Below are 27,478 nucleotides of genomic sequence, written 5' to 3' on the forward strand. Positions count from 1 at the left end.
TTAAATGATAAATGAGGAACATGATGAGGTGGAGGAGGAAGGTGTGTTTGAGGAAACTGAGCTGAACTTCTCTTCCCAGCACCCCTGCGCACAGAGCTTATTGTTATTCAGACAGTAGTGTGTAACATCCAGACAATGACTGACAACAGGAGAACAACAAACTACTCCCAGCTCACATTTGTGTGACGCTGAAGGTGAAGCTGCTGCCGGTGTGTCAGCGTGTGTTCGTGCACAGTGATCCCGCAACGTTTCATCCCTGCTTCCTTTAAAACGCAGCACGCCCTGATCATTAAACTACGTCCTCATCATCTTGCAGGCAGGGCTCAGCGGAGCTCGCCTTGCTGCTTGGTTACTGTTGCCACAGTGACCAGAAACTCACACACACACACACACACACACACACGAGCTGTTCAAGGTCATATGGGAACAGTATTGTGTTAGTATTCCTCAGACGACGAGCGGGGAAACTACAGCAGGGAAGTTGTAACCTTCATGTTCATTAACAAACCAGCCTGACGCTGACGTGAATGTCTCAGACCTGACGATAAAATCTGATGTGTTGTTCCGGTGTTTGTGAGGATGTTACAGAGCAGTTTTCTGTTCATTGATTCTGACCACTGATGAGGCATCACAAGGTGCTCTCACACCTGAACCTGTCTGGTCTGGTTCAGATTGGTGTGAAGCTGGAGGTCAAACTGTGGTGTGGACAAACAGCATCAAACACTGCTGCACGTCCAGTGATGTCTGCTGGACAAGACCAACCTGTTTTGTGCTGTTTGTACCTGTGACCTAAATTTCTAAAGCACGGGGAGGGACTTATGGTTTTTATTTTAGCTATATTTTGGGAGGGGCTTACAGATTTATATGGTTGTATTTTGTATTTATTTAACCACTAATTTTAAAGACAACTCTCCAAACCTGCTGAAGACATGTTTACTGGCACCAAAATTACACCATTCATCACAGCCAGAGCTGTAAAAACAGAAACTAATGTTGGATTTTCACATTTCAGACAGTCCTTGGACACATCATGTGTGACGAATGCTTCCGTCATTAAAAAACAAACAAAAAAACCCACCTGGGTGAAATACTGATATTTCATCACATTTTTCTACATGTCATTTAAAATTTGACCAAAAACAAATTGTTTGCACGACAGAGCAAAAAATGTTTTATGTAAAATACATAATGTGTTATTTTATTTTAAATACATAAAAAATATAATTTAATTTATGTAAATTATTTAAAACAAGTATTCAGATACTTGACGTGAGTGAAAGAAGTAATACTGCAGAGTAAAAAACAAAAAAGAAGCTCTGTTAGGGACTGTTTGTTATTTATGAGAGGGGAGGGGGGTGCAGAAAGGGGAGGCATGTCTAATAATTATTTAGGCACCGGGGAGGGACTTATGGTTTTTATTTTAGCTTATGGGAGGGGCTTACAGATGTATATGGTTGTATTTTGTGTTTATTTAAGCACCAATTTTAAAGACAACTTTCCAAACCTGCCGAAGACATGTTTCATTTAAAAAATTGCCAAAATGATATGATTCATCACAGCCAGAGCTGTAAAAACAGAAATTATCGTTGGATTTTCAAATTTCCGACGGTCCTTGGACACATCATCTGTGACGAACGCTGAGGCTTTCTTCAGCTCTAGGATTTCGTCTTTAACTTTCAAACATCAAAGACAGGTGACAGCACTTTCTTGACGAGTTCTTTTGACACCAAGAAAAAAGCGTCGCAGATGAGTCACCTGTCAGTCTGTTTAACTTCACGTGAGCAGCTCGTGCTTCATTTGTTAGAAGTCAGTGTGGACAGCCGAGACCTAAATGACAAGTGTCACGATGACTGGAGTTGATCTGGAAGGTTTAGAGGCATCTCGTCAGACAGGCGGCGGGGAGCCTGACTGTGGGTCAGTCGGTTAATTGTTGTAGTCAGTGACCTCTCTGTGAACCTCGAAGCGTTTGTCCATTACCCACAGAGACGAGCCGGAGTTTGAAACAACACAACGAGCTAATTAGTGACTGAAATGAGTCTGAATGAGCTCAATGTATGATTAACATACGGCAGGCGGCCAATCAGAGGACAGCATCAGAGCTCAGTGTCAACAGTGGAGGCGTCCTGTGTTGATGTTGTTGACTGTGGTTGTATCCTGAACAGCAGGCTGTGTGAGTGTGTGCGCCTGTGTGTGTGTGTGTGTGTGTGTGTGTGTGTGTGTTTGTGTGTGTCGTTAATCCAATCTTGCTGTGTCACGTGACGCTGTCGGCCATATGGCTCCAGCCTACAAAACATTTGGGCTGTGACCTGCAGCGTGCCAGCTGCCGCCACGTTTCCCCCGAGCAGAAACAGAAGCAAACACACCAGCTCTGAATGAAAACATTAATCATTCATTTTACTAACAAATGAAATTTATATTTTCACTCTGCTCCGTTCACTGCTGTCGCCTCTCATGTCTGATGATGTTCAGATCAGATTTCATACATTTAAGTCTTTGATACTAAAAAATAAAATACTTTAAATCAGATAAGATGACCGTTATTATTTTAAGAGGTATATAAAAACCTGAACCAAGAATAGAATTAGGAAAAAAAAGAAGAAAATTATACACACATGGGACAAATATTTCAAGGTAAAGTGACAGTAGGGGAGTGTTTGTTATTTATGAAAACATGAAATAAATAGTAAAATAAAATATAGATAATAAACTGATAAATCAAATGTATTATTTACTTTGTTTAAAATAAATAAAAAATACAATTTAATTTATTTAGATTATTTGAAAAGAACTATTGAGATATTTAACGTGAGTGAAAAGTAATACTGCAGGGTTAAAAAAAAGCTCTGTTAGGGACTGTTCGTTATTTATGAGAGGGGAGGGAGGGTGCAGAAAGGGGAGGCATGTCTAATCATTTTTTAAGTGCTGAGGAGGCACTTTTATTTTGGCTCAGGGGAGGGGCCTACACATTCAACTGGTTGTATTTATTTAACCACCAATTTTAAAGAAAACTTTCCAAACCTGCTGAAGACGTGTTTCCTTTAAAAATTGCCAAAATGACTCGTTTTATCAGCCAGAAACTGTAAAAACAGAGATGAATGTTGGATTTTCCGATGGTCCTTGGACACATCATGTGTGACGAACGCTTCCATCAGTAAAAAATAAGTACATACATGAATAAATCTGAGCTTAAAATACTAATGTTTCATCATTATTCTACATCTCATTTAAGATTTGACCAAAAATAAATTGTTTGTACATCAAGAGTGAAAAACTGAAGCTTTTTTCAACTCGTCTTTAACTTTTAAATTGCAGTTGTGTCACCTTTAAAAAGACTTCACACATGTTTACAAAGAATGAAACAAAGCTAACCTGGAAATCCAGATGTCCCGCCCCCCAGCAAATTCTAATTTGCTCTGCACGGGGATCTGGCCCCGACGAGCAGAGCCCGCTGAATCGCCATCGGACCAATCAGATCAGTCTGTCTGACAGAGGCGGGCTCTGGGCGGGCGTAACATGATGAGGACAGCGCTGCGCTGTTGGAGTTGAAAAGTAAACAGCCAAGATGGCCGCTGCCGAAGGACCGCGTCTATTCAGTTTAGCTTTGGAAGAAACGCTAAGCCAACTACACTTATCTTTTTCCTGAGAGAGGAACAGAAGACTGCCCTAGAAGCCTTCACTGCCAGGAAGGACGTTTTTGACGTGTTGCCGACGGGATACGGCAAAAGCGTAATATATCAGTTAGCCCCACTGGTCGGCAAACACATGGGGCTTAGGGCAATGAATATGTCACCTTGTTTTTGCTCTGATTGGCCATCGTGCTATCCAACTGCGTGCGGCGGCATTTGAAATGCCTCAGCTAGTGCCGCCCCTTGGGTAGGAAGGGTGCATCGGTGAGGGCCAGACTCAAAATCTTTCTAGATCTGACTCTGGATTTCCAGGCTAAAACAAAGCATGAATAAGAGAATAAATATCAGTGATTAAAAAGTACAGAATCTTTGCAATATAACTACAAAATATAAGCAATATTTATTGAATAAAAAAGTACAACTGATGAGTCTAAAGATTCAGCAAAAGTCCAGCAGAGGTTCAGGACGACAGATATGAAGTGAAGTCTTTTTAATCAGGATTTAAATTTCTCTGACATCCTTATTTTAGAAATATAAAAAACATGTTTTTCTACAATGTCCTCTTTTTAAAAATTTAACAGAAGAAGCCAGTGTTTGACAAAACTGGCAAAAGATATGATTCAAATTCCAAACTGTCAGATCAGCACTTTGCATGGAGGCTGTGTGCCATCAGTGTGGGAGTGCTGTGCATGAAAGAGATACACACATACAGCCGGTTACTCTGATGCATTTCAGTCTGCACCAATTCTGAGTGTCAACATTTATTGTGACGTGCACAAAACAAAAACAGAGAAACAAAGATTATAACACAATATTAAAACACCACGTTAATCAGAAACAACGTCCCCCTGAAAAGAGGCCTGTTGTTAAACTGTGTGAGGCGTCTCAGGAGCTGAGCGGTCGGTGACAGGATTACGAGTGTTGATGAATCCTGGTTGTTTTTCAAGAAGCTGCTGACGTGTTTCAGACAGAAGACAGAGTTCATTAATTTCCCCCCTCGCAGCGGAGGGCTGGTGTGGGCTGCTCGCTGGTATTAAGCTGCGTGATGCTGCACTAATTCCTGGCTGGATTAAGAGCCGCAGTCTCACGAGTTTAATGAGGCCGCGGCCTGTTGACTGACAGAGAGACAGACAGGCAGACGGACAGACAGAACCAGGTTCGATTACAGAGTCACCTGTTCTGGGTGTTTATGGAAATGACTCAGGTCGTCAGTGAGCGTCCATCACTGTTGGACCTCAGTAACATTCTTTGTATCTGTTTTAATTCATGTTTAAATGATGGTGACTTCATGTAAATAGATGCAGTTTGTTATTTGTACATGAGGTGCCGCACTACAACAGGTAACACAGGTTATGTAGGTAAGGTCAGGTGATGGGCAGCAGGTGTGTGACGGGGTAAGAAAACAGTTTTCGTGAAGGATGGCATCAGGAAGAGTTCGTAACATGGAAACTAAAACTGATGAATGGACACTAACGGCTGAATTATGGACAAACAGTGTACCTGCACGTGTTAAAATAAACGGGTCCTTGACGGTAGGGGTGTGTCATATCATCTCGTTCACAATAATATCGGTATCATTTTTAACACTCTCTCAGCCAGAGTATTATTTCTTAAGTTTCCAGCATTTTGATCATATTCACTAATTTTTCAAGACCCACAGAATAATTTGTTCTACGAATATGTAAACAGTAAGAACATGAAACTAAAGAACAGACCCTCTGTTTTTACTCAAAACATTTTATTTTATCTTATTCTATTTCTTTTTTAATTAACAATTAAATTTGTGCATTTTCATGGAAAAAAAACATTTCAGACTAAAAGCTGAGAAAAATGCATTTTTGTCAAAGAGTCATTTTCAAGTATAAAATCTTACATTTTTGTTTTTTCCTCATTTTCTTACGTCAGTCTGAATTGTAGAAATGAAAATAATAATAATGATGAGTAAAATAAAATTCTCTTTGAGGTGCAGCAGAACACGTCGTCACATTCAGTGATCGTTCAGTGTCCTGTTGTCTCCGTCTCCTCTGTGCTCGTCTTGTCCGTGTGTTGCAGTCATGCAGATCCCGTTTCGTCCCACCAAACTCGTTTGCTTCAGAATGTTGATCGAAACAGGGAGTGTCAGAGTCTGAGTACATCAACATCTCCACGGCTTGTGCAACTGTAAACTTTTCCGTCCGCGCCGGCGTTTTCATGCAGTTTACAAGCTTCTATATGTTCTTCAGGTTTCCAGCGGATCTTATTCATTTTGGACGTGGCAGTGCTGTTCTATTTGACAACATGAGGTCCCTATCTTATATCAGTGAAAACAGTGATTGCCGGAAAATCTCATCAATGGCTGGGAAAGAGTTAACATAAAAAAAAAAAATCTTTCCCAGTGTAAGTCTTTTGTCTTTTTGGGCCCAGTGACATCACCGACTCATGAACTGTGATTTCACTTAAGGCCACTACAAAAATTGGCTCCATATCCTGGGGACAGGTCTCAATTTACTAACCAGCGTCTTGAATCCGTTCTGTTGGTCTTCTGGTTTCCCTTTTTGAATGATGAATTCAGACGACCAATGCCTGCTGTCCATCCATCCATCCATCCATTTTCATGCGCTTATCCGGGGCTGGGTTGCAGGAGCAGCAGGCTGAGCAAAGCACCCCAGACGTCCCTCTCCCCAGCAACACTTTCCAGCTCCTCCTGGAGGACCCTGAGGTGTTCCCAGGCCAGATGAGATATGTAATCCCTCCAGTGTGTTCTGGGTCTGCCCCGGGGCCTCCTACCAGTGGGACGTGCCCAGAACACCTCTAACAGGAGGCGCCCAGGAGGATCCTGATCAGATGTTGAACCACCTCAACTGACTCCTTTCAGCGCGAAGGAGCAGCGGCTCTACTCCGAGCTCCCTCCAGATGTCTGACTCCTCCCCCTATCTCTAAGGCTGAGCCCAGACACTCCACAGAGGAAACTCATTTCAGCTGCTTGTATCTGTGATCTCATTCTTTGAGTCACTACCCAGAGCTCATGACCATAGGTGAGGGTTGGGACGTAGATGGACCAGGAAATCAAAAGCTTCGCCTTCACCTTGATGGACCAGTGCAGCGCCTGCATCACTGCAGAAGCCGCACCAAACCGCCGATCCATCTCACGCTCCATTCTACCCTCACTCGTGAACAAGACCCTGAGATACTTGAGGCAGTAACTCTCTCCCGACCTGGAGGGGGCAATCCACCAGTTTCCGGCAGAGAACCACGGCCTCAGATTTGGAGGTGCTGACTCTCATCCCGACCACTTCACATTCAGCTGCAAACCGCCCCAGGTCATGCTGGAGGTCACGGTGTGATGGAGCCACCGCCTGCTGTGCAGAGAAATATTTCCTCTCATGCAGGTGCAGCATGTACATGCTGGTTTGCCGTCGGCCGTAGTCTTTGCAGTGTGTTCATGTGCAACTTTTTGGCTGAGACACAGGCAACATTAAGCAACACAGCAGTCAGACTTCATCGCTGCTAGATCTTTGATGTTGGTTTGGTGTGTCTGGGCCTGAGAGTCAGAAATGAGGAGAGTGAAGTATGAGCTTCAGTGCACACTCTATGGACTTTAGATACTTTTGAATATCAGGTGTGAACTGTGTCCTCTAAACTTTGTCTCAACACAATCTGGAAGTATCCGGATACAGGAAACCGGGTCAACAGGTCCAAATGTTCAGATCCGTCTGTTCTGACGTCCTCAGAGTTTCATGACAGCAGGGCGGTTTTCGATTCGCCACTTTTCTCAGTACAAAAATGCTTCTTTTTTTTGACACCTTCAGTCTGTCCTCGGGTTCTATAAGCAGCCTCACTGACGACAGGAGGTCTCACTCCCCCTCCCTGTTGTCGTCCTGAGGGACAGACAGCCTCTCCTCTCCCTGCTCTGATTGGCCGCGGCGTTTCCTGGTCGACCTCGGTTCAGTGACTGACGGCAGTGACCCACTTCATTTGCATGAACCTGAAGAAAGATGGCAGCGGCGCTCTAGTTTTCCTTCAGAGCTGTATGTAGGACAGCAGGCCGGCTAATTCATCTCTGTCACTGAGTCTGTTGACTTTATTATTTTTAATGACTGAAGAGAGAGAGACTGAAATATCTCTGTCACTGATATTAAGTGTTGACGATAACATTAAGCTACGTCAGCTGACAATTTATCTCCCATGAGCCACCTCTGCAGACCAGCTGATGGACCGCAGGGTTGCTTCAGCTTCAGTTTGAATGTGACCAAGCTGACAGAGTGAATATTACCTTCACAAACCTCCCCCAGAGTATTTACGATTTAAAAAGCCAAACATTGGCTGTTTTACCCAGAATCCTCCCTGATGTGTGACCTGGTGTTCAGCAGAAAGCTTTCAGCTCGCTGTTTCAGCTCTTTGATGACGAGTCCGTGGACTTGATCCCAGTTTCTCTCCGCCAGGTTCCCATTTTATCTGCTGCTGCCAGGTGAGAAAACTATATGCTCAGAAAAACAAGAAAGCAGCTCTGGTTTATCCGGTTTTCAGCCGCCATGCTTCCACTAACTACATATATTAAAGACTTTTTGTCTGCTTTGTGGTCACATTAGGAAGCAGAAACAACATGATTTAAAAGAACCAAAAGAATACTTGAATTTGTGATTGAATGTCAGATTGATCTTTATCCAAGCGTGGGTTAAAAAACTCATCTGGAGGCTTTAAAAGCTGCTGGAAAAACACCTACCGGTCGCAAAAAAACAAACAAACAAAAAAAACAGTTGTAAAACAAACAAAAAAACCTACAGGTCACTGAAATAAACAAACCCCCCCAAAAAACATGGTATGGGGGCCAAAAGGCCACTGGAAAAACAGCTGCTGGAAAAAAACCTACAGGTGGCCCAAAAAATAAAAAAGCGGGGCTAAAAAGTGGCTGGAAAAATACATAAGGGCCACTTTGAAAAAAAAACTTATTTGAGGCTAAAAGAAAAAACAGCTGCTGGAAAAACAGCCACGGGTTGCTTAACACACTTTTGGGGCAAAAAAAAAAATTACCCACATATTTGGTGCTTAAAAAGCTGCTGTTAAAAAATAAAAAAAAATGTGTCTGGTGGCTAAAAACAAAATAAACAGTTTTGTTGTTTGCTGGTGTTGAACAGTAGGCGACAGCTTGGCAGGCGTCTCCTCTAGTCGTCATGCTATCCACCTCCCGATGACAAAGTCAGCTCTTAAACTACGTCACTTCAGAGACATGGACGTAATACGTACAAAACATGCAAATGAAACATTCAATGTTTTGCAGAAACGTACAATGCCAACGTTTCCTCTGGGGACTGGGCTGTAGACAATGTGAAGGAGGGAATGTTTCAGTTGTTCTTTAATTGTGCTGTTCTGCTCAACATTTTGATCCTGACTGTCCTGGAATTTTTTCAATCTCTAAACTTTTCGTACATACATGGTTCTCTTACTGCATTAATAACGACTCCATTGTGGTAAAAAGGGAACAGATTGTTTCAGGCTTGTAGATGGAAGCAGCTCAGAGACAGACGGAGAGCAGAAGGAGCTGAAGGCAAAAATAAATACTCAGAGTCACTTTCACATCTTCAGAAACCGTGAAGGACAGTTTAAAACAACCCTGTGGAACACCAGCGTTTAGATCGTAATGTCAGGACAGCTTTTTATTCTTTGTTTCTACCACAAAGAAGTGTGAGCCTGTTTTATTTCTCTACGCACCAGAAGCACCTGCTCTGTGTTGGACCAAATGGAGCCTTTAAACATGAGCTTCATTTTAACCTCAGTAACAGCCGACATTGTCTGTCCATTTCAGAGAGGTCAAACACGGCATTTTTCACGTCAAACAGAGACCAGGTTCAGGTTGAGGGTTCAAATCCTCCTCTCAGCTCCACACAGAATGTGAACATGCAGCTCAGCGTCCTCCGACGAGCCTCTGAGCCGGTCATCGCTCAGCACCACCCTCTCAGGATGAATAAAGGCAGAGAAACGCTGCCTCCGTGCAGGTTGGCGGGCTGTGGGAGGCGATCTGGCTCCGATCCTGACAGCAGATACCCTGCTGGAGTAACAGATGGCCCAGTGCATCATGGGAGTTATGTCCACAAATATCTATTATAGTCTTAAATAGAACAGGAAGCTGCCATAGAGGTGAAGGAGGCAGGTTCACATCACATACTGGTTTAACTGTCAACACGGTCTGTTAAAGAACATTCTGGTGTTTTAAACAAACAGGAAACTGTTGTTTATTATGTGTGTTGTTTTTCCACCAGCTCCCAAAGGTGTCGCCGTCTTCTTTCTGTTGTTTCCTTTGTTTTATTATCTTTACTTCCTGGTTCAGACACTGCGTTTAGTCAGAGAGACACAGGTGCAGATAGGGGACACTGGTCCACCTGGGCGTCTCCTCTGATGAGTGACTGACACTCATTAGTCTAATGACTGTGGACAGGAGGCATCCACAGAGTTTATTCCAGGTGACAGAGAAAAAGATGTGTGTGCAGTGCAAATTTCAACCTGTGCAGTGTGTGCATTAGGGCCGAACAGCTCATCAAAAAATTTTAAAAATCACAACATGGCTTCTGGAATTTTAAGTCGCAGGAGGCGCAGTATTTGTTAAAGATGATTTGTGTCTGAAAAAACGTCTAAAATTGAATAGTCAATCATGAATAGTGTCATGCTGCAGAGATATTCTGCAGAATAAAGAAAACGTCTTTGTTTGGTACAGTGTTAATTCTGATTTTAGATTTAGTCTTTTCATGTGTGACAGGTTTAAGGGCTGATTTACGAGCACACACTTACTGATCATCATCTGAAAAGCTCAACATCTCTCTATTTATGCTCTCAACAAATAACTAATGTGAGCCAACTAGGATTTGTCCCCAGGTTCACTGTAAACTCTGACTTATCCATGTGACTGTTAAGAAGCAGAAACATAACTTGTTTCTTCATGTGCAACATGTTAGTCTGGAGGTTTAAACTGGTGTCCTCTCACAGAGTTGGTGATTCAAACTAAACTTTCATCTCTGTCAGAGAAAACTGATCTGAGTTCAGACTGTTTACTTACAGCACAGCTACACTCACAGATAACTGAGCCTCCTACCTGCCTGTCAAACACCATCAACCCACAAACCTTCTCCAGTCCGGACTGAGTGGAGTCCTGCGGGGTGAAGCTGTGAAGGCTGCGAGCGGAGCTAGCTGCTAACAGCCACCGCTGCAACTAACAAACTCCACAGATCCATTCAGCAGCTCCACCATCCACAGTCAGACACACACGGCTGATTATTTACTGCTGAATTACAGCTCACAACTCGCACCAACCCAAACATCCTGGTGCAGACTATTTACTGGAGTTTACCAGCCTGTCGCTCATCAGGCATCTGAAGATCATCACAAGCACGGCCGTTCTTTCAGTGTTCGATAGTCCACCACTAACAATTTCATCATGTCTCATCGATGAAAATAAAACACGATTTCATCTTAGTTTTTATTATCAAAATCTATTTTTAGCTTGTTTTCGTCACGAAAAAAATCATTGACAAAAAAATTTTCATCATAGTTTTCGTCAACAAAATAAACACACAAAGGCAACATGTTCCAGTGAAAATAAAACTGTGCTGAGTTTGTGAGTTAAACACAGACGTTACCACTAACCTGCACATTAAATCAAACTTAGTGATTCTTTCAGCACCTGCACACGTGTGGATGCAGCCGCCTCTGTCATGGTGATTTTTCTTGTTGTCGCTTGTTGCTTTGTTGGTACAAAGCACTTTACCCCTGCTTTAATGCAGAGCATCAGTGAATTGCACTGCACGGCGTTTAGCAGTAATTTTTGTTGGTAAACGTGTGCAGGGGAGTGCCGAGCTCGGTGAAACAAAATCGCAAGGTTGTGCAGAATTCATGGAGTATGATTGAATTTGTGTTGTGGCTGTCTCAACATCCCGAAGGGGCTGATATAAAATACTCATTCTATAAATACTGGAATCAACCAATAAGATTCTTTGCAACTATAAACACGGGGGACATGACCTGAGTGTTGGGAAGGCTCCAGCAGACATTCACCTGATGTTTTCTGTGGGGAACATGAATGTAGCACGACTCTCACTCTGTCTGGTGTGTGATCTGTGTGTTTGCAGATGTTCCTCACCGTGTACCTCAGCAACAACGACCAGCACTTCAGCGAGGTTCCCATCACGCCGGAGACGCTGTGCAGAGATGTGGTGGAGCTCTGCAAGGAGCCGGGCGAGGCCGACTGCTACCTGGCCGAGATGTGGAGAGGCTCAGGTGAGTTTAAAGAAAACAGCCTGAATTCAAACGGGGATGGCTAAAGACCGTTTAATGTAAGTCGTGTCCAAACATCTTCACGCTTATGTTTTTCTCCTTTTTCATGTCCATGTTTTTTAACTAATCAGAACATGTGGTCGGAGAGGGCGAGCGGATGTTGGAGGTGCTGCAGCGCTGGGGGCAGCAGAGGGGGGAGGTCCGTTACCTCCTGCGTCACCAGAGAGCTCCAGGACGAGAGTCAGGTAGGAGACACCTGCTCACCACAGCGCAGGGTTCAACACTTACAGCAGGATGTCATGGGTTTACAGGTGGGAAGCCAGTGAGGGGTCTTGTTCCTGTGTGGAGCGAGGTAGGGTCGGGGAGGAGGGAGGGAGGGTGATAATGTGAATCTCTAAACTCGTCACAAATGAAAAGAAGCAGCTGGTGACTCCCTGTGTGTCCATGAGGTGAGAGAGACCGTCTACGTCCTCCACAGGAAGACAGCGGGTCGTTGACAGAGATAAAGACTGCAGTGCAGGGGAGCTGGACCGACCAGAGGCGGGCTGAAGGAAACAAACACATGATACAGTTGAGACAGAGTTTGATGACATCCAGTCAGATGTGTGAGAGGACTCCTCTAAATGTCTGAGCGGTCTCTGATGAAGGTTTAGAAAGTCCTCTTTACCAACAGATGTTATTTAGTTTGAAGATTTGTTCTGTATATGGAAAACAAAACGCTGTGCGATGGTTCAACAGAAACAGACAAATGTCTCTCTGAGCAACAGCTGAATAAGAACAGAAGATATCAGCAGGTTTTCCCTGCATAGGGAGTTATGAGGCAACTGTTGGTCAGTGAGGGGAAAATCTGCACGGGTTATTTCTAGAGTAACTAAATCGTCAGAGTGTGCTGAGGGGACAACCAATGTGTGTTCACCAAAGTGTTTTTGTCCTGTCACAGAGCTTGACATGATCACGTGCCCAGGGTGAGTTAACTGTGTTCAGAGAAGCGGAACAACCTGAGTGAAAAATAAATGTGATCTCCGACGTCATAATGTCTGAGAACAAACTGAGCACATTTAACACTTTCCCACCTGATCTGCACCGGTCCCCCTCACCAGCCCCGTCTCCACCAAACCCTTCCAGTCCAGTCCCACTGGAACCAGCAGTAAGCCTTCAGACATGGTACCTAGACCCTCGGTGTGTTCAGACAGTCCTCTTAAATGTGGGCGGGGTTGTTGTCACTCACTGCTCCGTCCAGCACTCGCTGTATTTCCTCATCAGCGGTGACACAGATGGAAGTCTGCACCTGGTTTATCGTCCACAGAACGAGGCTGCACGCCCACATTTTCACAACAAAATAGAACAGGCTGCAGTGAGAGTCTCTCTCCATGGGATATTTCAAAATAGCAGCTTTGTGCATTTAGTCCTTCTCAGGCAAGCTCAGGGGTTTAGTGTTGCTGTAGCCCACAGGAAGTGAGGATTAGAATATATGACCTTCACATAATCCGCTCCAAATGAATCTATATTTTTAAAGTCATTACTAAAAGTGTGTGTCATATAAAAACTAAAGTGATGGTCAAAGTTGTCACAGTGAAATTTAAGGTGTGCTGATGGATTCACGTCATCAACTCATGCATTGAGTAACATTACAAGTTAACGTTCCACCTTAAAAGTTGCCGGCAGTCGGCCCAGTGAATGAAGTTATTTTTTTCTCTTTCATTTTATAGTTGTAGTTTACTGATGTATGAACAGAGGTTACATAAAACCAGAGTGAGCGTCCTCTACTGACCAATCAGACTGCAGGGTTTCTAGCTCCACCTTTTAGTACCAGATCTGTGTGCTAGGTACCCCAACAGAGGGGGGACCAAACATGGGGACGCTAAGGAACGCTTCTGTTGGGACCATCCACAACTTTCACTGTGGAGACAGAAACTATGAACTGAACTGAACTGAACTGAACTGCACCGTGAAAACAGGGTTTAAGTGTTGAACCAGACTGATGAGAAAAGTCTGACATACTGGACACTATAGGAGGTAACTCTGGGGTTGATGATGCCACATACAACATACCATTTATAATGTTTAATATCATCTTAACCTCCATGTGAAGGAGAGACTTACTAATATTAGTCGAGAAGCTAACGTTAGCCATCCTGCCGCCTCCAACCGCGGTGTCTTTTGCAGTGACTTGGTTAAATAAATCCATAGTTATAAATCTGACACTGAATGTTTTCTAGTATTATTTATCTATTTAAAATTGAGCGTCGAAAAATGTTTGAGGCCCTGATCACACAGAAAGCGTTTTAGCAGCTGGAGGCGCATTATTTTTGTAATAGTTTTTAATGAGAAAGAAGCTTTCTGCTCGATGGTTTTGTGTTGCTACACGCCTCACAGTTCTGCGCTCTCTGCGGCTGGTGTTTTTGCCAGTCTCCATTTTCGCTTGAATCAGACTAAACAACATCAACCTCACAGGATTCGCTGGTTTGATCCCGTGTCATAGTGAAAGGCAACCAGTGCGTCATCTCCCGAGACGTGCTCCGTGACTGTGAGGAGCCTTTGCTGCATTTTAAACATGATGAAGTGAAGGAGGAATATGTCGCTGATGCTCTCAGGTGGAGCAGAGACCTGGCAGCTCCTTCCTGAACACCGCTGTAAGTCGTGGATGTTGTGATGAACGACCAGCTGTGATTGGTCGAGGTCAAACGTGAAGTCTGCCATTTCTGTGAGCCAAGTCTCAGCCAGACGTCCTGTCTGTGATCTCCGACTCTGACTCAGTGCTCTGCAGTTTGACCTCAGCTTCACAGAGACGTACGTGTTCGAGTACAACTCTGGTCATGAGTCCTGTATTTATGCTTATACTGCTTGCATTGTCATTTTCTGCCCAGCTGAGATATTTTTAGTCTATTCTTTCCTATTCAGTTCAGTAGTCAGGATGTCTCAGCTACACATTTAACAAAATGAATCGCTGCAGCTCCAAAAGGAAAAATGCATTACAGCCTCAACTTATGATAAACTTGTGATTCCATGTTGTACTTCAGTCTCTCCCTGTCTGCAGAGATTTAGTAGAAACCATTTTGTTCACAGTCAGCAGCGAAACTCTGATGTTTTATTTGGCTGAAGTTGTAGCTGAGAAACTGCAGAGTAATCTTAATTAGTGCTAAAAGTGCTTCTCAGGAGCTGCATCATGTGGAGGAGCAGGACAATCGTGTGCAAACGTTAAAATGTGCAGAGGCAACAAACATTGTTGAGAATGAGTGTGAGAATCTTCAGACAGACTGTTGGATCACTGAGAACACTGAACGTTGCCATTGTATGTTTCTGCAAACCACGGATACATTTGCACATTGTTATGTAGCAAATAAGTTTTAACTTTAAGTGACGCTGTTGTTAACATGTTGTTAGGTTTAGGCACAAAAACCACGTGGTTATGGTAAGTACAAGATCATGTTTTGGCTTGTAATACCTAGTTTTGGTGGCACTATCCCGGCAGTGTCTTGCTAAAAAACAACTGCTTCTTATGACACTTTCCCGCAAGGAAATGCACCAAAATCTTTATTAAATACAGCCTCTTTTCAAGGCACTCCTCTGGACCGACACTCATCAATGTTTCTGTAAAACAACAACAAAAAAACATTTTTCTTTATGGCACTATCCCACAAGGCAATGCAGCAAGATCTCTGTTAAAATCAACCACTTTTTATGGTACTGTCCCTCCCAGAAATGCAGCAAAGTCTCTCTAAAAATCAACAGCTTCTCATGGCGCTATCTGAACAGGAAACACAGCAATGTCTTGATAAAAACCAACCACTTTTCATGGCACTATCTTGACAGGAAGCAGCAATCAGACAATAAAAACACCAACGTTTGGTGGCTAAAGAGCCAGAGGAAACATAGTGATAATGTCTCACAATAAAACATAGAGTATAAACACTTGAATCAGACTACTGCCTTCAGGTGAGCGTTCACAGTAATCCAGTTGTATTTCTTGCATGTGGAGGTTCGACAGCAACGCGGAGCAGATCAGCAGCAGGATCGTCTGTACGCTAACAGAGGAGCTTCAGTGTTACTACAGTCGATGACAAACTATAATCAGCTTATGACTCAAGAGAGTTGAGTGTGCAGCTGCTGAGCTCTGTGGGGTTTTTGAAGGATTGAGATTTTGTTTTTCTGTCCTAAAAACAAAGGAAATCCCCTCTGAGGCTGATAAACAGTTTGCTCCATCAGCTCGTGTTTAACCTGCATGGTCAAGGACTGATCTCAGAAACACTGTAAAACCACTGCAGAGCAAACATTACCTCAGAGGACACGGCTGCTGTTACTTTATTTAAATCCAACGAGCAGCTTCAAAAACCAACAACATGTTAGTCCGTCTCTTAATACCGTCTGACTTCCTGTCTGTGGATCTCCGAGCCCACTGAAGTCATAAAAACATATAGTTTACCGCAGTTTGTTAAAATCAAACAAACAGGGAGAAATAGTGACTTTATTTGGGACTGTTTTCAGCGGCAAATGAATCTACATTTGTTGCTCTGGAAATTAATGTTAGAATCAATCACAACACCCAGATTCTTAACTGTGTGGTAATTTCCAGAAGGAGAGGCTGACTGTGAACATTTTTCTGGCCACAAACATTTTGTCCTTGTTGAACTGCAGTGGATTGTGGGGTATCCAGTTGTTTGTGTCTTTGAGGGTGTACAAGGACAGCTATAACTGTGTGTCATCGAGAGAAGTTTCCTTTGGACCGACCCCATTGCTACTTCTTGTTATCCATTTATTCATTAACTGATCAGCTCCCAGTCCGTCTCTGAGCGGCAGGTTCCCCTCACTCACTACGGTCGGCTGGGAAACATTAATCAGTAAATACAAACACTGCTCATTTCATTCCATGGCGCTGGCATGAAAACTGTTTTTGGTTCAGTAACTGTCTGCTGTCAGTCGGCCTGGTGGAGGCAGTTTGACCGGCCGCTGTCCTCTCAGCTCTGCAGGAGCTGCAGCTGACTGACGGCTGCTTCTGTGGACAGAGACGCTGAATGCAGGTCAAAGTCGGCGTGGATGTAAAACTACTGTCACTGTGGCGACAAAACAGAATCTCCTGGTGCACGATACGACAGAAAAGTGTCGCACAACACTTACTGCTGTTGAAAATATGAAATTTCTGTCAGGCTTTCTTTCCTTCTCTTCGTTTGGGGCAGCTGGCAGACGCTTGTTACTGCTATCACTGCTGCTAACGCTACCAACATTTTGCAGCATCAGCCTCGAGTACTTGGTTTTTTGTCTCTGACCTTTTCTGCTCCACATTTTTGTTTTTAGCTCCTTTATCTATATGACTTGTATTTACATTCCTCTCACTCCCCACTTTCTGTCTTGATTTCATTTAATTCCTGCTTGACCTCTGACATTAAACTGATCCACTTGGCGGGATAGAGGAGGTGACGACGGCCGGTACAACTGCACCTATCTTACAGTATCAGATGGGCTGTTCCAACGTCATGTGCAGGTCTCTCTTTTTTTCTGAACAGTTTTTTTTCCAGCATTGCTGGTGGTGACCTCGTGGCCCACAAGCTGGGCCCGCCCTCTTGGCATTGGCTAGAATTCCTTATTGGCCAGTTCGAGCCTGGTCATTAGTTTTGCAGCTGGTTGGTCATAAACAAAGCATTGGTCATATTAAAATTTTGACCTGATGATGGCACTAAAGGAACAGTCAGAGGATCAGGATTTATCTTCGGGGGAACTATTGATATCTGTACCAAATTTCACTGCAATCCTTCCAACAGTTTGTAAGACGTTTCAGTGTGGACCGGTCGACACTACTATCTGTAGAGCCACACAGCTAACATGGGTGAAAGGTAAAATTAGCATTGATGCTAACCGTGTTTTCTTCTTCCAGGTGGATCCAGAGCTGCAGATCAGATGATGAAGAGGAACCAGGTGAAAGCGTCTGTGGAGAGATGTCTGGAGAATGGGGTGAGACGCTTTTACTCAGAGGCAGATGAGAGGATCAGTTTCTGTGCGTCCAGTACACAGATGTGTTTAGCCTAGCTTAGCACAAACACTGGAGGCAGAGGGAAACAGTTAGCCTAGGTCCATCAACAGAGAAGCAAAATCTTTCCCCTGTCTGGTTTTTATGTTGTGTGCTGTTTATTGAACAGGTGCAAAAATAGAAATGTAAAGTAGGACACAGCGTGGTTTAAGCAGCAGTTGGAGCTTTGGTGGTGTTGTCAGAGTGTGGTTGTCCTCTTGTACCCAAGAGCCCAGTTTAACCTTGTTTTGAGTTTTGAACATGTGTCTCTTGATATAAATTAATATTGTATAGGATCGGCAAAAGCTGTCTTTGCAGTTCAATATTGAACAAAATTGATAAAATGAATAAAATGTAAGAAAAAAAAAGTTAATAAAATGTCGGAAAAAATGCCCAAAAAATGTATTGAATTGTCTTAAAAAATGTTAAAAAAAAAAAGTTTGAAAAAATGTTGATAAAATTTCTGGAAATTCTTTTAATAAAATGTCCAAAAAATGTTGATAAAATGTCCAGAAAATATGATTAAAATGTCAGGAATAAAGGTAATAAAATATCAGAAAAATATTAAAAAATTATCTGAAAAATTGTTAGAAATAATATTGATAAAATGTCCAAAAAAGTTGGTAAAATGTCAAAAACATGAGATTAAAATGTCAGGAAACAAGGTTAGTAAAATATCAGATAAATATTAATAAATGTCAGAAAAGTATTATCTTATGTTTAAAAGATGTACAAAAAAAATTCGAAAAAATGGCCCCCAAAAAATTAATAAGCTGTCTTAAAAATATTGATAAAATGGCCAAAAATATAGATAAAATGTTAAAGTTAATAAAATGACAGAAACTGAACAGGTGCAAAAATAGAATTGTACAGTAGGACATAGGGTGGTTTTAGCGTGATAGAAAGTTGTGTCTTGTTGAGAAAACTGCGCTGTATACATCTCTTGAAGTTTGCTAATGTGTGTTTGAAGGTGAACTCTGACTCTGTGTGTGTGTGTGTGTGTGTGTGTGTGTTGCAGGTCTCAGCTCCTCGTCTGGACGTGACGCTGAGCGACCTGCAGGATCTGGCAGCCCGACAGCAGCAGCAGATCAACGCCCAGCAGCAGCTGCTGGCCTCCAAGGTACCAAACTACACAGCTAATGCTGCGACTGATACTGGCCAATAAAACTACTACTATTCAGCAATCAGTCAGTCATTTATTGTCACATGGATTTATACAAGGTACACATCCAGTGAAATGTGATCCCATCAGCTCCTTTAACTCGTGCACTGTCATTTAGTGCCTTTGTGCATCTTCTTCCATCGTTATATGACTACTGCATATACACTAGCAGCAGTATATGACTTTGACGGGGTTTTGCTGATCTGACAGTCATTAGTAATGACTAAAGACTAGACTAGTAATGAGGTGATTAGAAAAAACAGAAATGAAAAGAAAAAGATATATAGAAATAATTAGGGCTTCAACCGACTAAGACTGTTCCTAGTGGACCAGCGGTCCTCATCAGGGTCCATCAGTGGACCAACAGTCCTCATCAGGGTCCATCAGTGGACTAGTCTCCTGCATGTTTCGGATATTGCTGTAATGATGAAATGATATATTTTGGTGGTTTGAGTTGAAGGTGTGAGAAAGAATAGTATCAGTAACATTGTTAACACTGTGCTACATTACAGAGAAATACAAACCGTACTAATGAACCTTCATTAATATAGGCCTATATTTTATCTCCAAGTGCACGTCACACACTGAGCGAGCCGCCTGTTAATGACGCTGTGGGCTAATGGGCATGTAGCTACTTCCATGTTTCAGATGATACGTCATGTTTGTAGTCGACCAATGAAGATGAGTTTACATATCACCTTGGGTTCCTCCTTCACCTTCTCAAAATGATCCCACACTTTGGATTTCCTGCCCGACATGTTATTAACTAGCCTGTGGAATAACCGCAGGTACCAGCCCTGGAGATTAACCTGACTCCTGTCTGACTGCTGAGCGTGGACACTTCCTGTGTCTGTCCTTTCAAATTAAAGTCACACATGCTCCAGTCATATAGCTTTGGATATATTTTGACAAGGTGCAGCTCCTGATAGAGTTTCACTTTTTATATTTTTTGTTTTTTGTTTGTTTGTTCTCTACGACCAAAGAAATCTTGCTGACTAATATTCTGGATGACTAACATTCGGTTGTTAGGGGGCAGAACTATGAATAATATATGATATATAGAAACTTTTCTCTCAGCTCTCAGCGTGAACAAGTGAGAGCAGCACCATGAATGTCTTTTAGAAGAGACTGTCTGAAGCTGTTATCTACATTTGCACAGCTCATCGTCTCATCATTTCAGCCTTCAGGCATTAATTAGTTAGTTTGAGCTTCCTGCAGACATCAGTGCCTCTCTGCTCTGCAGGCCGCACCTCAGCATGCATTAATCTGATCCAGATGTATTACCTGACTGGGTGTGTTTTTAGGAGCAGCGGCTGCGCTACCTGAAGCTTCAGGATCAGCGGCAGCAGCAGCAAGAGATGTCCGAACAGGAGCGACTGCAGCAGCTCCGAGAGAACGCACACAACCAGGAGGCCAAACTGCGACGAGTCCGAGCCCTCAGGGGCCAGGTGGAGCAGAAACGCCTCAGCAACAGCAAACTAGGTCAGTGTGACGGAGGTCTGGGTGGCCAGACAGATTTGTAACAACACTGTGCAGGATTTTCACAAGTTTCTTAGAGAAAGGGTGAAGCTTGTTGGGATGAGCCTGAGGCAGACATGGCGGGAAAAAACTTAAATCAGTTGCGTTCTGACTTTATATTTCCAAAGAGAAGCTGTTTCTCATTCACTTCAACACTGTCAGACCTTTCTTGGTACGGGTCATATTTACAGAGGCTTTAGAGACTTTTTCAGGAGCAAAGTTGACGCTGGGGTTTTATACACAACTCTGACCACGCCGAAGCTGAAGGGTACTGACCGAAGAACGTCAGTACTACCAAGTACTGATTCACGTTTAATTGGTACCTTAAAGCGCATCTTGGTAAAAATGTCAGGTTTAGCCCGACAGCCAGCCCGGGGAGACATGAAAGCATATATAAGTTTCTTTATCTCTAAAAGTTAAGCATGATTGGACGAGCTCAGTGACATGTTCAAAACATAAATTACTATTGAACGTGACAACAAGGCTTTATGTGTCGAGACAGGTAACCAGTGAATGGCAGTATTTGTTTCGTGACATGCTGCGACCCAGTTACAAGGATTTCCATTTTATTAGAATTGAGCTGAAGAAATTTAACGACATCCAAATTTGATATCACACAGACAGTCCTGTAGAGAACTCAGCATGCTGAGGTCAGTGGGTTTAATGAGGGGGTATGATGAGAACAAGACTGGACCAAGGATTGAGCCTTGAGGCACACCGAACTTGAAATGACATTGTTAACAGACACACCAAACTTCCTGTCTGACAAGTATAAAGCAGAGCAGTTTAGGGCAGCACCAGATACGCCCACTTAGTGCCTCAGTCTGTCTAAAAGGATGTCATCATCAATTGTGTCAAACAAGAATTGAGCATGTGCCCGCGTCGGCATTCATTAAGAGGTCACTGGTGACTTTAAGATCCACTCTAAAATTTAATATGTTCTTCCTCGACCCATGGACGACCAACGGACACCAAGTTTAATGAAAATCAGGCCAGTAGTTTGAAAAACATGACCTCCTTGTCGGAGGTAATAAGATCCTCACAGTACAGTTTTGGTGTTAAGGTTCAGTATCATATCGTCATTAGGTATATAAGGTATAAACTTCGGTTCCTCTTCTTCGTGTGTGTGTGTATCAGTGGAGGAAATCGAGCAGATGACTGGTCTGTTCCAGCAGAAGCAGAGGGAGCTGCTGGTCGCCGTGTCGAGGGTGGAGGAGCTGAGCGACCAGCTGGAGGCGCTGAGGAGCAACAGACTGGAGCCTCCTCTTCCTCCTCCTCATCATCATCACCACAACACCTCCACCGCTGAGCTGGAGCGCCTCTATAAGGAGCTGCAGGTGAGAGAAGATCACGTCCAGGTGCTCTCAGGAGAAGCACAGATTATCTGAGAGCACCTGGACGTGAAACTCTGCTGAGTAAAGCATCAGTACAGAGGACACAGCGAGCTGCATCAGGACTGCAGCTAAAGATTCATTTTATTACCGATTAATCTGCTAATGAGTCCCTCGATTAATTGTTTGGTCTATCAAATGTCAAATAGTAGTGTAAAAAATGCACATCTTGGTTCCTCAGAGCCTTTGTGACGCTTTCACATGTCCTGTTAAGTCCAACCAACAATCCAAGAATTGGAAACAACTTCACCATCAGACTCTTAATGTTGAATTTCAGCAGGCCAGGCAACTAGCTTCCTAGATAACAAGCTGGTATAGCTAGTTTGAATTTAGCAGGAAGGCTAGGCTAACTGGCTATCATTAGCCTTTGCAATCTTAGTTTCTAACTGAGCTCCATCCCTGACCTCCCAGTTGAGGAACAAGCTGAATCAGGACCAGAGCGGCAGGCTGCAGCAGCAGAGAGACAGCCTGAACAAGAGGAACCTGGAGGTGGCAGCGATGGACCGACGGCTGGCCGAGCTGCGCCAGCGGCTCTGGAAGAAGAAGGCCGCCCTGCAGCAGAAGGAGAACCTGCCGGTGAGTGCACACAACCAAAAAAACATTTATTCTGCAGAGATTCAGTTGATCCTTTAAACGGGAGACTCTTATGACGAGCGTAAAATCAGGACGAGCCTCATTTACTAAATTAGCTCACTTAAAGGTCCGGTGTGTCAGATTCGTGAGGATTTAGTGGCGTCTAGCAGTAAGGACTGCAGATTACAACCAGCTGAAACTTCTCCTGGTAAGAATCCCTCCAGTGTTCATTGTTCAGGAGCTGAATTATCCACAGAGGTCTCTTCGTCTCCAAAACAAACAGACCAGATTGGGACTGGATGGCTCGTAGCAGTGAGCCTGCTACCCCATAATCCCACAGTACCCCACACAAGACTCCCTGAGGGACACGGTTGTAATCCTTCTCCAAATCCACAAAACACATGTGGACTGGATGGGCAAACTCCCACAACCCCTCCAGCAGCCTCGCGAGGGTAAAAAGCTGTTCGACTGTTCCACGGCCAGGACCGAATCTGCATTGCTCCTTCAGGATCCAAGGTTTGACATTTGGTAGAAGCTTCCTTCCCAGCATCCTGGAATAAACTTTGCCAGGAAGGCTGACCAGTGTGATACCCTGATAATTTGAGCATCCCCTTTTTTGAAAATGGGGACCACCACCCTGATTTGCCACTGCACAGGCACCGTATCTGACCTCCATGCGACACTGAAAAGGTGTGTCAGCCAAGACAGCCCAACAATATCCAGAGCCTTAAGCATCTCAGGGCGAATCTCATCCACACATGACGCCTTGCTGCTTTGACCACCTTTGTGACCTCTGCCAGAGATATGGACAAGAGTTCCCCTGAGTCTTCAAGCTCTGCCTCCTCCCCGACGTGGACGTGACGGCTGGATTCAGGAGTTCCTCAAAGTGCTTCCACCGCTCAACAGTATCCCCAGTATGGGTCAGCGGTTCTCCCTCTCTGTCGAGCACAACCTAAAGCAAGCCCTGTTTTCCTTTCCTTTGGCGTCGAACGGTTTGCCAGAACTTCTTGAAGCCAACTGAAAGTCCTTTGCCATAGCCTTGCTGAACTCCTCTCACACCTGGTGGGCCCACAGGGCAACTGCACCATTTTATTTATTTGGGCTGAGCTCGACAGGGCCCCATGGCTCAAGGCCCGGCCACCAGACTCTCACTGGCGAACTCCTCTTCACCAGGTCTGGCTCCAAGGGACGGGGCAAGGTGCTTGAGGTCCGACTATTCTGTTTCGTCAAGGTTTTCTTGAATTGCTCTTAGCCCAGCTGCTCCCCTGAGACCACTTTGCCTTGGGAGACCCTACCAGGGGCATTTAGCCCCAGACAACACAGCTCACAGGTTCACACGGACACACAAACCCCTCCACCATGTTAAGGTGGTGATTCTCGGAGGAGTGCACAGACAATGTACCGAGAGGCCAGAGTGACAACGTTTGTTTGTCAAAATAATTATTAGTACATGTTACAGTTATTAACATTATTCAAAGGAAAAGTTTGTGACGCTGAAACCATGAAATGTTTTTACAGGAAAAATGACTTCAACCATCAAAATAGTTTCACATTCATTTTCTGTTTATTTAGAAAAAAGAGGGAACGCCGCACGCTCAGCTTCAAGTAAAAACGGAATTTTATTTAGGACAACGTTTCGGCACAGGGCCTTTGTCAAGTCTTAAGGTAGCGTGTCAAGGCTTGACAAAGGCCCTGTGCTGAAACATTGTCCTAAATAAAATTCCCTTTTTACTTGGAGCTGAGTGTGCAGCGTTCCCTCTTTTTTCTAAGTTTTCTACTCCATCGCCAGCACCTCAACAAGACAATCTGTAGTGTGCGTTACTCTTCTCCTACCTATTCTGTTTATTTATCAACAATATTTGTCAAATGTAGAGGAGTAGAAGTAGAAAGTATCATGAGAAAGAAATAATCCAGTACAAGTATCTTAAATGTTTACTGTTAAGTGCAGTACTTAGTTACTTTCTACCACCATCAAATTTTCTGTTTGTGCTGAGCAGTTTTTGTTTCAGCACCAGTCTGCTGAAGTCTCCATTTGATGACTTCTTTTCTTTCTAAGGAATTTTATTGAAAGATAGTTTCTATCTGCAGACACTACACTCTACAGCTGTTAAATATTCCTGTTACCTCCAGATGGCTTCAGATGGCGTGGCCCCTCAGCACGGTGTGGCCTCCAGAGTGGCGGCGGTCGGGCCGTACATCCAGTCGTCCTCCACGACGAGTCCTCAGGGGCCTCCGGTGCCGGCCCGCCAGGAGGTTCTGGTGAAGCCGGCGTATCCGGATGGCACTGCCACCCTGCCCATGCCCGACTCGTCCCTGAAGCCGCCTCCCAGACCAGCCAAACCAGCCTCAGGTACTGGACCTGAAGTTACCCTGAGAGAATAGAAGTCTTCAGGAAGTGATTTATTTAATCTCAAACAAAATGTCTCTGTCAAAGCACGCTAAGGGACTGATGTGTACCTACCTAGGTTTCGTCACGTCAAAAATAACCAAACTGTCTGAGTGGAGCAGCTCGTTACCTGAGTCCAGTGGAGGTTACAGCCACGCCTCCACCCTGCCTCGCATGTCCAGCCTCAGCTGCTACAACTCAGGTCAGTCAGATTATGATTAAGAGCTCTGAGTACACATTCACTGTACTTGTACTTGTGTGTTTCCATTCTGCACCACCTTCTCCTCCTCCTTCGTCTCTGAGGTTATATTTTACTTTTTACTGCACCACATTCAGGATGTTCACGTTCGCAGGCTCAACAAACTCTGAGCCTAATCCCGATATCTGAGTTGAGTTTCCGGTTCATGATCAGCTACGACCTCATTTGACAAAATGCTGTCACACATCGACACATATTAGAGCTACGTTACGCCGACAGTTTCCGAATACAGATTTGCTGTTATTGAACGTGGAAGGTCATCAATGGAAGACTACTGTAACACTTTTACTACACACAACAAAATTCCACGACTTTCCAAAACTAATGCTATGACTTTTCCAGGCTACGAAAATGTGACTGTGAAATTCAATGACTTTCCCAGGTTTTCCATGACCGCGGGAAAACTATGTAACGGTGGTCTGTGGGGAAAATGTCTGGGGAATTTTTTCTGCTGCAATACAGTACAGGCCAAAAGTTTGGACACACCTTCTCATTCAATGCGTTTTCTTTATTTTCATGACTATTTACATTGTAGATTCTCACTGAAGGCATCAAAACTATGAATGAACACATGTGGAGTTATGTACTTAACAAAAAAAGGTGAAATAACTGAAAACATGTTTTATATTCTAGTTTCTTCAAAATAGCCACCCTTTGCTCTGATTACTGCTTTGCACACTCTTGGCATTCTCTCCATGAGCTTCAAGAGGTAGTCACCTGAAATGGTTTCCACTTCACAGGTGTGCCTTATCAGGGTTAATTAGTGGAATTTCTTGCTTTATCAATGGGGTTGGGACCATCAGTTGTGTTGTGCAGAAGTCAGGTTAATACACAGCCGACAGCCCTATTGGACAACTGTTAAAATTCATATTATGGCAAGAACCAATCAGCTAACTAAAGAAAACGAGTGGCCATCATTACTTTAAGAAATGAAGGTCAGTCAGTCCGGAAAATTGCAAAAACTTTAAATTTGTCCCCAAGTGGAGTCGCAAAACCATCAAGCGCTACAAGAAACTGGCACACATGAGGACCGACCAGGAAAGGAAGACCAAGAGTCACCCTCGCTTCTGAGGATAAGTTCATCCGAGTCACCAGCCTCAGAAATGGCAAGTTGCAGCTCAGATCAGAGAGCAGATGAATGCCACACAGAGTTCTAGCAGCAGACCCATCTCTAGAACAACTGTTAAGAGGAGACTGCGCGAATCAGGCCTTCATGGTCAAATAGCTGCTAGGAAACCACTGCTAAGGAGAGGCAACAAGCAGAAGAGATTTGTTTGGGCCAAGAAACACAAGGAATGGACATTAGACCAGTGGAAATCTGTGCTTTGGTCTGATGAGTCCAAATTTGAGATCTTTGGTTCCAACCGCCGTGTCTTTGTGAGACGAGAAAAGGTGAACGGATGGATTCCACATGCCTGGTTCCCACTGTGAAGCATGGAGGAGGAGGTGTGATGGTGTGGGGGTGTTTTGCTGGTGACACTGTTGGGGATTTATTCAAAATTGAAGGCACACTGAACCAGCATGGCTACCACAGCATCCTGCAGCGACATGCCATCCCATCCGGTTTGCTTAGTTGGACGATCATTTATTTTTCAACAGGACAATGACCCCAAACACACCTCCAGGCTGTGTAAGGGCTATTTGACCAAGAAGGAGAGTGATGGAGTGCTGCGGCAGATGACCTGGCCTCCACAGTCACCGGACCTGAACCCAATGGAGATGGTTTGGGGTGAGCTGGACCGCAGAGTGAAGGCAAAGGGGCCAACAAGTGCTAAACACCTCTGGGAACTCCTTCAAGACTGTTGGAAAACCATTTCAGGTGACTACCTCTTGAAGCTCATGGAGAGAATGCCAAGAGTGTGCAAAGCAGTAATCAGAGCAAAGGGTGGCTATTTTGAAGAAACTAGAATATAAAACATGTTTTCAGTTATTTCACCTTTTTTTGTTAAGTACATAACTCCACATGTGTTCATTCATAGTTTTGATGCCTTCAGTGAGAATCTACAATGTAAATAGTCATGAAAATAAAGAAAACGCATTGACTGAGAAGGTGTGTCCAAACTTTTGGCCTGTACTGTACATCAAGTGACCACTGGGAAAAACAGGAAACAAGGCTGAGCGGTGTTCCTGGGGGCCACTCAGTTAGTGACGTCTGTGTTTATGATGATGTCCCTCCCTCCTCTCTCATAGGTGGTAAGACCCTCACAGATCAGAAGGGCCTCTCTGGGTCTGACGTCCCGCCCCCTGTCCCCTCACGGACCAGTCACATCACTGACAACCTGCTCAGGGACAATCAGGTATCAGTGGACTCTGCGTTCCTT

At 43.9% G+C, this 27,478-nt stretch overlaps 1 protein-coding gene across 1 annotated transcript in view; it reads left to right on the forward strand.

Moving 5' to 3' along the window:
- LOC125886157 (apoptosis-stimulating of p53 protein 2-like) overlaps positions 1-27,478 on the forward strand; it is a 44,473-nt gene that overhangs the window by 7,537 nt on the left and 9,458 nt on the right. Inside the window, exons 2-11 of the mRNA XM_049572162.1 lie at positions 11,723-11,870; positions 11,999-12,112; positions 17,737-17,813; positions 18,887-18,988; positions 20,335-20,512; positions 21,686-21,885; positions 22,351-22,515; positions 24,643-24,862; positions 24,978-25,100; positions 27,348-27,454. Coding sequence (XP_049428119.1) covers positions 11,723-11,870; positions 11,999-12,112; positions 17,737-17,813; positions 18,887-18,988; positions 20,335-20,512; positions 21,686-21,885; positions 22,351-22,515; positions 24,643-24,862; positions 24,978-25,100; positions 27,348-27,454 — 1,434 coding nt within the window. The remainder of the gene's footprint in view (positions 1-11,722; positions 11,871-11,998; positions 12,113-17,736; positions 17,814-18,886; positions 18,989-20,334; positions 20,513-21,685; positions 21,886-22,350; positions 22,516-24,642; positions 24,863-24,977; positions 25,101-27,347; positions 27,455-27,478) is intronic.

The sequence above is a fragment of the Epinephelus fuscoguttatus genome, linkage group LG3 (assembly GCF_011397635.1).
Source record: "Epinephelus fuscoguttatus linkage group LG3, E.fuscoguttatus.final_Chr_v1".
NCBI classification, from domain to species: domain Eukaryota; kingdom Metazoa; phylum Chordata; class Actinopteri; order Perciformes; family Serranidae; genus Epinephelus; species Epinephelus fuscoguttatus.